This window comes from Odontesthes bonariensis, chromosome 4 (genome assembly GCF_027942865.1).
Source record: "Odontesthes bonariensis isolate fOdoBon6 chromosome 4, fOdoBon6.hap1, whole genome shotgun sequence".
Lineage (NCBI taxonomy): Eukaryota > Metazoa > Chordata > Actinopteri > Atheriniformes > Atherinopsidae > Odontesthes > Odontesthes bonariensis.
In genome coordinates, this window is record NC_134509.1 from 3,924,046 (window position 1) to 3,935,866 (window position 11,821).

At 38.4% G+C, this 11,821-nt stretch overlaps 1 protein-coding gene across 1 annotated transcript; it reads left to right on the forward strand.

The window, feature by feature from the left end:
* The first annotated feature begins 1,152 nt into the window (after window positions 1-1,152).
* Window positions 1,153-6,830, forward strand: pgap4 (post-GPI attachment to proteins GalNAc transferase 4). The gene is made up of 2 exons (XM_075462540.1): window positions 1,153-1,226; window positions 2,805-6,830. The coding sequence occupies exon 2, from the start codon at window positions 3,043-3,045 to the stop codon at window positions 4,231-4,233; it is 1,191 nt and encodes a 396-aa protein (XP_075318655.1). The 5' UTR covers window positions 1,153-1,226; window positions 2,805-3,042; the 3' UTR covers window positions 4,234-6,830.
* Window positions 6,831-11,821: the final 4,991 nt, after the last annotated feature.

The window sequence follows — 11,821 nt, forward strand, 5'->3', positions numbered from 1 at the left end:
TTTTATCATGTATTTTTTGTTACACAATACAAAAAGACATTCACCAGTTTTCAGGATTACACTTTTTTTTTTTTTTTTTAACCACAAACCAACTGTCAGTTGGACCAACAGTTTTCTTGTTTTCTCAGTTTTCTTTTACATAATAAAGGTTTATTATTGCTGATATATAAATGTGAAGTAATTATGTCTGAATTAATTATATTGAAAGGGAAAAAAACAGTGAACTTTTTTCTGCTGTTTAAATGTTTTTATAATTCACAGGTCAAAAATGACCCATAAGACAATCTTTGTACCCTAGTGGTGTACAGCCCACATGGAAACATAAACAAAAATAAAGTGTGACTTTTTCTAATGATGGGGGCCCTTTAGGAAAAATCATAAAATTTCAAGTTGGAAAAAGATAGTTTAAGGTGTTTTTTTCTGCAGCTAAGCATGGTAGAGGGTCACTTTTGACCCGCAAGACAACAGGAGGGTTAATGAGAGGACTCTTCTGAACAAGTATTTTAATACGGAAGAGTATTAGGGCCAGGCATAAGAAAAAATAATAATATTTTGCCTGTCGAGATTAAAGTCGACATGTCGAGAATAAAGTCGAAATCTTTATTCTCGACATGTCGACTTTATTCTCGACAGGCAAAATATAAATATTTTTTCTTATGCCTGGCCCTAATACTCTTCCGTAATTTTAATGTTACTGGAAAAAAAAACCTGTTTCCCAAATGTGATGAATGTTACATGAGTTAGGCCTGTTAATGTATTCTTAAAAAAAAGAGAAATGTTACTTGTTTAAGTTAGATAACAAAGGAAGATTATTTTGATTTAGTATTTAGACTATTTTGGTTAATTATTTATATTTCAAGAAAATGTTTTTTATTCTTATGTTGAATTCAACTGAGGTTAAAAAAAGAGAGAGAAAGCCTGAGAATTTTATGTTCAAGTTAAGGATATTAAATAAAATGATTTTCATGTAATAACCACTGTGTTGCTCTACTTTTGGAGAATCATCGCACGCGTTGTATGTGTGAGGGGGTACTCAGGCCAAAAAAGGTTGGGCCAAAAAGACGGTCCTCGGCACCACCAGGTGGCTGGCAGCGGCATGTTTGGCTGCGGCTCTGGTCGCAGTATTACGGCATTCAGCTGCGCTCTTTTATCGTACCTATGAGGAGGTAGTTATGACTTGCGACGGACATGGCAGCGGTTAAACAGCAGCAGTCCTTCAACTCTGAGTGAGTCTAACACTGCTTTTATTTGGCGAAAACCCTGATCTATATCCCGCAATGTTTTACCAGTCAGGCTGGCATTGAGTCTGCGCGCATTTATCCGGTGTGTCTGTTGTCTTTGATATCGAATCCCCAGCCTTTACGCCCCGGAAGCGACCGAACAATAATTGTCATATTAGTAGCAAACGATCCACATACTTCACATTTGATGAATAATCTGGTTCATTCCGACTGCGCCGAAGGTGTTTTTTCTTTCAAACATTAAACAGATTGTGTTTCTCAGGGAAGGTTTGTGCCAGCGCCTGCAGGATTTCATAGAAATGTTCCTTTATGTGTACGTAATAATTAGACTCATTACGTATGAAGCTTACGTTTGTGAGTAAAACGGAGTTGAATACTTTCAAACTGGAATAACTAGTTTAATCAGTTTTATTTTTTAAATTTTTTAGTACGATCTCTATAGATTATGTAGGCCACACATGATTTTAGTCTGGGAGCACATGTTTTCAGAATGTTTGTGGGCGGACAGCCTCTGTAGGCCGCTGAAATATAGTAAATATTAGTACGTTTTTAAAATGCTTCCTTGAACAAAATATCCATTGTGGAGTTTATGTCATAAACATTCAACTAAGCTGCACAGATCATGTGGGTGTCTTTCACTTTATTCTCTTTGGTAATGTTCTCGTTTCCTTCTTTTGCAGTTCGGCAAGGAAACACAGTCTGAGTAAATGCAAAATAATTCCTAAAATCCGGAATATTTGAGAAGATAGCTTAAAAAAAAACCTCATTGAAATAAGCTGAACTTTACTGAGGACTGTTGATCCTTATTACTGTCACTTTTGGAGCAGCCTTAGATTAATGACACTTTTAGTGTATTTAAGGGTATGTCAGAGGTCTTTTAAGACAAATGGGAAATGTTGTTTTCATCATTGTTTAACTGCTTTCTCTAAAATTTGGAAAGAAATAGTGTTAAAAGATATCACGTATAACTCTTTACCCGTCTTGTTTTACAACCACAAGCACAAAAATCATTGTTTGAAAAGCCGGAACAGAATATGATTGTTTTACTGAAACACTTGTAGTAATTTTTTTTCTGACTTTACATAGTCATAGTCAACAACTCTAATGTTCTTAAAAAGAACATGATTTTTTAATTTATTTATGAGATTGTAGTTTGGCTGAAAATTAAGAGGCTGTTTTGGGGAAATGCATCTAAACTGGTTCAGATACAGTATATGCATTCTGTTAGAATGATCTAACCATATGAGACAGCTTTCACACTCTAAAACTTGGCTCTAACTTTAAATAACCTAAATGACATTTATTGGATAACATAATAGCTATGATTTCTCCATTTGGAAGTTCCTTTAGACAGAAGTGTGCTGCAATCATATTTAATTATATCATAGTCTGCAAAGAAAATATTTAATATTTAACAAAAACAAAAACTGAACCAAAATTGTCAATTTTATAGATAATTGTTTTCCATCAGATTTGATATGCAGAGATAATATACCTAAATGTTGATTTTGGACTGCTCATGACAATTTCTAAAAAAAAAACTCTCTATGTCTCTTTCTACAGACATCAGAGCAACAAGAACCAAGCTGAACCTCTTACCTCTCTTTTCACAAGACGAAGAATAAGTGCCAACAGGTGACTCATTTTCAGCAGCGGTTAACCGTGGATTTATTCAATTTTACTGCAGTGGTTCATTCAACAACAAAGCAAACTGTAGCACTGTAAATGTTTACCTAAAATCCCCTGAAAAGACCCCATCTTTGTGACTTCAGTTTGTTACCATCTCTCAGCTGTTTCGTCAATGTCTCGATGGAAAGCATTCTTCATTCAATACCTACAATGGTCAAGCCCGTTCACGCAAGCCCTCACTCTGTCTGTCGTCACGTTTTGTGTCATTCTTCCTTTATGCTGCCATCAGCTGCTGTACTCTTACTACTTCATTAAGTCCACGTACCTGGACTCCATGAGTGAGGATGTCCTTCGGGAAAGTCTTCAGCGAGGTCAAGACGCTCTGCATTTCTGGCAGAGCGCTCCCACCGCCATGTCACCCAAATTCAGTGACATCACCCAACATCCAGAGCTGCTAGTTACCGTGGTGACAGCCAGGCGGAATGAAGGGCGGAATTTCCACTACCTGCTCCAGGTGATGCAGCAGTTCAGCAGCATTGTGAGAGGCTGTGGGGAGCAACGATGTGCAGAGGTGCTGCTGTGTGATGTGGAAAGTGGCCCCCTGGAAAACCAGGATGCCAGACTGCTGGAAGCCCACTTTAAGGTTATTCGGCATTCCCCTCAAGAGCAGCAGAATAACTGGGGACAAATCAACACCTTTGAAAGGGAGAAGCAGGATTACGTCTTTTGTCTCCGCAAAGGATGGGAGCTGTTTAAGCCCAAAAACATGGTTGTTCTAGAAGATGATGCTCTGCCAAAACAAGAATTTTTTACAGTTGTTAAAGATCTGTTGTCTCGTCGTTTTGCCCTCCACACTCTTTACATCAAGCTCTATCACCCTGAAAGGCTGCAACGCTACTGGAATCCCGAGCCATACCGCCTCCTGGAGTGGGTCGGGCTTGGGCTGGTCGGAGCGACAGCCCTTCTCCTTACCTTCCCTTACTGGAATCCCTGCTCTTTTTCCTTCTCTCTGTCTGCCAGCCACCTCCTCTTCTTCACCCTGTACTTTATGGCTGCTGCGGAGCTGTTAGGGCGGCACTATCTGCTCGAGGCGCGGAGAATATCCCCACAGCTCTATGCGGTCTCTCCAGCCACTGAATGCTGCACCCCAGCCATGCTCTACCCTGGCAATGCCTCACTTAGGGTGGCAGATTATCTGGATGGCTCGTTTTGCATTAAAGGGAATGCCAAAGACATGGTTATTTATCAGATGGCAAGGACGATTCCTGGGGAAAGGTCTCACAGTGTGGAACCCAACCTTATCACCCACATTGGGGCCTATTCCTCGATTAGGCCTAACCCATCCAGGCCCAAACTCCTGTGACAGAACCAGGAGGATGAGCTGACTCTTTTTTCCTGATATATTGACTATTTTCTTGATATTTCAAGACAGTAGTCATTGATTATTAGTTTGGTGGTTTGCAGGTGAAACAAATCAAGTTTCAAAAGATGTGAAGGTTCCAACTGGCGGCATGTCCATGCAGGTGGTGTTTCACTCATTTACCTGTGTTAATAGAATTTTATTTCAAGCTGTCGTCATAGATTGTGTAATGACTTCGGTAAACAATAATACTCACCTGCAAATCATCAAATTCACCCTCACTGAGCTTTGCTCTCAACGTTGGACCAGACCAAACTTCATATCATCATGCTGGAAATCTTTGGAAATCAGCTTTGTCAACTATCAGGTTTGCTATCCTCCCAAGAGGATTTGCTGTTTTATTCCCATAGCTAACAAAATTATTTGAGAATCCATCAGATGCTGTCTGAGTAACACACCATCTCCTTTTCAAACATTATTTATTCATAGTTTTGTATGGTAAAATGACGACTATGAAGAGGGTTTGTTTGCTGTTTTTTCTTTTTCTTTTACCCAAATAAAACTGTTTAGGGTGTAATAGGATAAGATTATGATTTTACATTGTTGCCATTGCTAACATGTTAGCATTTCCCCTCTTGTGAGGTGCATACATTGTTTACATATATTGCAGCAGTTTTATCATAGAAATTTACAGTACATTTTTACTTGATCCACTCTTTCACACGAGTAGATGGTTGATGGAATTAATGATAGTTCCATTAGTGTGCCCTACTGCCAAATAATCCTGAATTATCCTAATATGCATTTGATGGTTTCATGCAAAAAGAATGATGCTAAAACAAGCTGGGAACAGGTTAAATTTCATCATCTATACTAGCTGATGGTCATATAGAAATATAGAAAAAATATGCATGACTTTTGTATTGTTGTGCAGAGCTAGTGATATTATCTGAAGAATAGTGAGTTTTAGTCATGACATCAAATTTACACAAACCTAATTTCTTCATTTTTTTTATAGAATGGTCCAGTAAAACAGGCTCTGTGCAGTAGCTTCAGTGCAGTGTTCAGTTGACTCTGTCCTGCTGTTACAGACATGAACTCGCCACAGACACCTGACTGCCCTTATACTTTTACAGATGGTAGAATTTTGGATGGGGTTGTCTTACTTCTGGAAAGAAACAAAGGTTCTGGTTTACTAAAATGTTGTACTTCAAAACTAGATTGTTCAACAACAACTTGGCATTTCACTGAACCCTATATCACTGAATGTGCCTTTAATGTTTTTGACTTACAGCTTTAATAGAGTTTTTACTTGAGTATATTCGGTTGTTTAAGAGATGTCCACCTTAAAATTACATCAGGTTATTTTTACTCTTTATGTATACTATAACAAAGGATTCAACATGTGTTGTGTGCCATTGTCAGACAAATGTGCAGACAAATGGACCAACTCAGTTTATTAATTCATTTGTAGTTTCTAAGACTGGGCGTAGACCAGAAAAACCTGTGGATGATCATTGTATTATCCAGGTAGCCTAGAGAGTCAGATGTTTGGTAAATATGAAGTAGGGCCGGCACGGTATATGTATTCGTGCCGAACCGTCACGGGACGGGGGTCACGGTTCGATACGCGCATTGCCACGCAGAATACACACGGTACGGAAGTTTAAAATTGATCTGAACGCGGAACTGTTATTTTGCAAGAGTTTCCTTCAGGACCCATTTAAACACTGCCACATGCAAGCTCTGATTGGTCCGTAGAGATATATATGCATGCCTGGATTGGTCTAGATAGCAAACTCCACCTTCAAATACAAACTGTACTCTGTGGGAAGGTACCGCTGTTGGGTTGATGTTGCGAGAGAGAGCTAACAATGGCGAGTGGCGAAGAATTAGAAGACCCACCATCATCATTTAAGTCAGTGGTGTGGGATAACTTCGGGTTCCCTGTGAGTTATAATAGCGATGGAGAGCGAGTGGTTGACAAAACAAAGACGGTCTGTCGTCGTTGTTCGACACCTGTTCATTACGTGAGTGGGAACACATCAAATATGTTAACACATATCAAGCGACACCACCCAGAAGTCCCTATCACCGGGACGAGACGGAAGAAAAGTGTCCAATTACGTCTCCCAAATGTATTACAACAACCCCTGGATACGAATACATGCAGAGCAAAAAAAAATTACCGAAGCAATTGGAATTTACATCGCATCTGCTATGCGCCCATATTCCACTGTAGAAGAGGCAGGATTCAGATATCTATTACATGTGCTCGAACCTCGCTACACGCCTCCTTCGGCACTGTACCAAAAATGTACCGAACCGTAGGGTCCAAACCGAGGTACGTACCGAAGCGTGAGTTTTTTGTACCGTTCCACCCCTAATATGAAGACAGCCTGCAGCGCTTTAGCTTTGGTTAAAGGGATAATCCGGAGTAAAATGCACTTTAGGTCAATTTACGGGATGTTGGGAGTACATACGTTGAGTTGACATCAAAATCATTTAATTCTGATGTGTTTTGAGAATTTTTATTTGACCGTTTTCAGCCAAAAGTCGTTAGCCTGGGAGGAGAGTGGGGCATATGGTATCGCCGCTACAAAACGCTATTTTTACACCTCTTCTACAGCTCCAAACAACATAACACTTACGTGGTAGTGAGTAGAGGGTCCCTAAATCCAAACAGAAGTGTCCCGAGGTCTTCATGTGGTCGGATAGAGAGTCCAGAATGAATTTAAAACCAGCCAGTATCTTTCCGGAAATGCTCCTGCTGCAGCTGGCATCTTCAGCGTAAAGTCCGTATAGTAGAGCCGAGTGTGGAGTAACACGCTCTGGAAATTCACAATTTCGTTGCCATTTTTTTTTTTTACAAACATAGTCCAGTATTTCTTTCGAAAGCCAGGATAGGAACAAACACGCACCATAACTCCAAAAGTTTGCTCCGCTGTTTGTTCAACAATCTGCTCACACACCTTTCCTTCTTCTGTGATGGTCACTCCAGTCACGCAAAAGACGTCTTCCATAAACAGGAGGCTAGGTCACGCGAGACGTAAGGTCACGTGACATTTTATAAAATTCCAACCTGTTAGTAAGCTAGGCTTTGCTGTTGCATACAACTTCATTTCACTTTCGAAAGAAATACTGGACTATGTTTGTAAAAAAAAAAAACGGCAACGAAATTGTGAATTTCCAGAGCACATGAAGACCTCGGGACACTTCTGTTTGGATTTAGGGACCCTCTACTCACTACCACGTAAGTGTTATGTTGTTTGGAGCTGTAGAAGAGGTGTAAAAATAGCGTTTTGTAGCGGCGATACCATATGCCCCCCTCTCCTCCAGGCTAACGACTTTTGGCTGAAAACGGTCAAATCAAAACTCTCAAAACACATCCGAATTAAATAATTTTGATGTCAACTCAACATATGTACTCCCAACATCCCGTAAATTGACCTAAAGTGCATTTTACTCCGGATTATTCCTTTAAAGATCTGAAATGGAGAGAAACCTCTCGTTAATGTCCAACGGTAAGAAAATCCACTTGCCTCAGAAGAGCTATAAAAGCTCTCTGATTAATACTTTATGTTTATTGATTATAACCAACAGAAAAAAATGAAAAATAACAGTGTAGTTGTATGGTAGGGTGTGTACTATACAATTCTCAGTTTGGCGTCCTTTGGCCTTTTTTTAAGAGAAGAAACAAGATGAGATGTAACATGTTAATCATTGAGCTCCAGTTGGCTGTTACCATAGGACAAAGGTGCACCTACCAGTTCCCGTCCTGCTCTACAGTCTTTATGCCGACTTTTCTACCAATATTAGTGTGACTCTTTTAGAAGATTTTTTTATTTCTGAATTGTGGAATTAGTCCTTAATGGAAACATATCAAGCATTTGCTCAACGATCATTTCTACACGTAAAATCAGGGTGTGACAGGCTCTCCTTGAATTCAAAATGTAAGGAAAAATTTGAAAATGAGTCATTCATGTGCTAGGTCAGTTTCAGTTTTAAAAAAAATCATTACAATGCATGTTTTTACTATATCAACTAACCTGTAAAGAAAATTAAGGTCATCACCAAAAGCACAAGATTATATAAAAAACTGACAAACTACTTAGTCAGCACATTTGCTGAACACATATATATATACATATATATATATATGTGTGTATAAATGGCCATAACTCATTTTTGTTGATAAAATGCATTGTCTCTGCCAGCGGTTTGCCAACTATCTTATGACACTAAAGGATTTATTTATCTAACGGTACACTTTATTCTTCATTTTTGGCAGCTCTTTAGGGAATGTCTTTATTCATGGCTGCTGGGTTGATTTCTAGATTTAATTGTCTTTGCTCTTTAAAGAAAAATCTTATAAATGTACATGATCAAATAAAACATTACATTCTCTTTTAATATGACCCGTACAATCTAAATTACCAGATTATTGCAATGTTGAATGAAATTGTCAAGGTGATGGTTGATCAAAAATATTAAATAATCTTTTACATAGTATGTTTGACTTATGTTTGGTAGTGGTTTGATTTGGTTTTATGTCTGACCCACATATTTTAATCATCATTTAAGTAATGAATTATTGGTGTTACATTTTACTGCAAAACAAAATTAAATTTCCATTTGTGATATCCCCTTTTCTCATGCCAGCAGGTTTTTCTTACCTTGCGTACACAGGTTATCTTGTATGATAACATTTTGTGCAATTAATCTACCTTATTTACACAAGACAGCTTTATATTGTATAGAGAAAGTAAAACATCATCTTACAGGACATTTGAAGCTCTGTAAGTTTTTTTTCTTTTCTTTTTTTTTTCTTTTCCTAGATATTGAAATTTTATCCTAAATTATGTTTATGAAATGAGCTCCACATCTGAATGCTCCTGTACAAAGAGGTTGTGGTTCTATTGAATGTGAATTAAGATGAAAATATCATGACGCAATCCTAAACTTTAATATAAAAGCATTGTACTAAGATTTTGGTCTGTGATGGATAATGCAAATTAAAGATTTTATCTTATGATTTTCTCTGTTGCTCTGTTTTCACTGATAATCACTGTTTTTCTCTTCATATTCAAACACAATAAATCACTGAATTTAGGAGTGTCTATAGTAGCAGTGTGGTCTTAATTTTGGATCAACTGGCAAGTTGGAAAATGGGTCTTTATTTATTTATCTATCTATCTGCTTGTTTGGTTTGATAATTTATTATCTATCTATATGTGTATTCATACTTAATGGTGTTTTACATGCTTATTTTTAAAGTTATTTTCAATGGTAAATTGTTGTTTTTTTGCCATATTTGTTATTGGAAAGTTTTTTTTTTATTATGCTAAGAAATTTGGCTTTGTGCAGGGGTAGTAGTGATTTTCTGAACAGAAACAGAACAGAGGTAATAAATTCAGAAAGTTGGACGGATTAAAGGGATAGTTCGCCTCTTTTGACATGAAGCTGTGTGACATCCCATATCAGCAACATCATTTATGAACATCTTCTTACCCCCTGCTGCGTCCTGTGAGCAGAGTTCCAGCCTCGTTTTGGTGTTGATGAAGGTAGTCCGGCTAGTTGGCTGGGGTTTAAAAAATAAAGCGTTTTGCTTCTCAAAAAAATATGCATTCAAAAGAGTAATACATTTGCATCACAAAATGGTTCTCCAGGAAAAAGTCAGACCTCACAATCGCTTGGCCCTATTTTCTCTCCCTTGGTATCACTGCCTGCTGCCGCCTGCCGACAGCCGCGCCTGTTACAGTGTTTGCTGCTCTGAAGCAGGGGACTGCTCGGTCTGCACTTCGGTCTGCACAGCAGACAGTGAACCTGTTTTTTTTTTTTGTTGTACTAAGATTTTGGTCTGTGATGGATAATGCAAATTATTAATTATTTTATCTTATGATTATCTTATGATTTTATCTTTTTACATACGTCCTGTTTTTTTTGGGCACAAAAAGAGTCAAGTCTAGAGTCTGGGACATGTCTTTGTCTACAATCCTCTGCCCGAGTACGTCCTGTCGGGAGAAGTTAGCTAATGCTAACTTAACTGCTAGTGAGCTAATGCTTCTGCATCGGAGTACCCAAGCATCTCCCACCACGCGATTGAGCAACTTATTTCCCCGCTAAGAACAACAAGAGGTCACGGCTCTCTGTTGAACAGGAGGTACGAGTGGCCCCCTGCTCAGTGCCACCGAGGATTAAAAAAATCTGCGCACCCCGACAGGCACATGTATCTCACTAATTTGTAAGTAGGCAAAATATTTACAATAGCACATGTTTCAATGCTGATTGATGAAATGTTGCATTTATAATTTGTACTTTAGGACCCTGGACAATGCAGCTGAATTTCTGCTGAGTTTCCTTTGCCTCATTTTTAAATGAATGTGTTGCTGCTTTGATGAAGCCTAATTTGATAAAGTTTCAAATTTATTTTTGAAATATTATGTTAATAAATATTTCATGAGTAATATAGTTGTCTTTGTCACATTTTATTTGGCAGTAGTAAATAATTATGCACATTTACAGATATTTTACATGATATGAGTGATAACACGTGTTTACATCACTTACACACTAAGTGAACTGACATTACACATTTGAATGCATGAAGTTGTGAACACATCAAGTTGAAATGAAGCCTTTGGTATTTCTACTTTTGTTGATATGAAAAAAAATCTGAAAAAACCCTGAAAATGTGTCTGGATGATTCATCACTTTTATATGGTTTGAGTCAAATTTAGTTGTATGGCTTGATTGTCAGAACATCATTTAAGCTTTAAATGGGACTGTTTATGGTCAGATACTCTAGTTGTGAATATAAAACAGAGACTAAATCAAAAGAAACCTCTGCTTCCAAACTCACGTGCCTCTGGAGGCTCTTAGGAGTCTAAATTCAAGGTGAACACAAGAAACTTGTGCTAAAGAAAAAAACTAATTCAGTGAATAATTCCTATATAGATCAGTGAGCAGTGCTGGCCAACATGTCATTTGAGTCATCAGGTGGGAACCTCCTTTCATCAGTGTTTCGTCTAGTTGGGCCCACGACACCTCCAGGAGGCTAGACAGGCTAAACAGGTGTCTCGGACTGCCTTCTTTCATCTTTGTAATATTGTTAAAATCAGGAACATCTTGTCTCAGAGTGATGCAGAAAAACTGCTCCATGCATTTGTTACTTCAGGATTGGACTGCTGTAATTCTTTATTATTGGGCTGTCCCACATATTCTCTGATCCAAAATGCTGCAGCCAGAGTTCTGATGAGAACTAACAGCAGAGATCATATTTCTCCAGTTTTAGCTTCTCTTCATCGGCTCCCTGTTAGATTCAGAATAGAATTTAATATCATATCATATATCTTAAAGATCTCATTATGAGATATTTTCCTAACAGAGCACTTCGCTCCCAAACTGCAGGTTTACTTGAGGTTCCCAGAGTTTCTAAAAGTAGAATGGGAGGCAGAGCCTTCAGTTATCAGGCCCCTCTCTGTGGAACCAGCTGCCAGTATGGGAGGCGGAGCCTTCAGTTATCAGGCCCCTCTCTGTGGAACCAGCTGCCAGTATGGGAGGCAGAGCCTTCAGTTATCAGGCCCCTCTC

What these genes read in the sequence shown, in the direction of transcription:
- pgap4 (XM_075462540.1), top strand. Translation starts at nt 3,043, where the DNA reads ATGTCTCGATGGAAAGCATTCTTCATTCAATACCTACAATGGTCAAGC.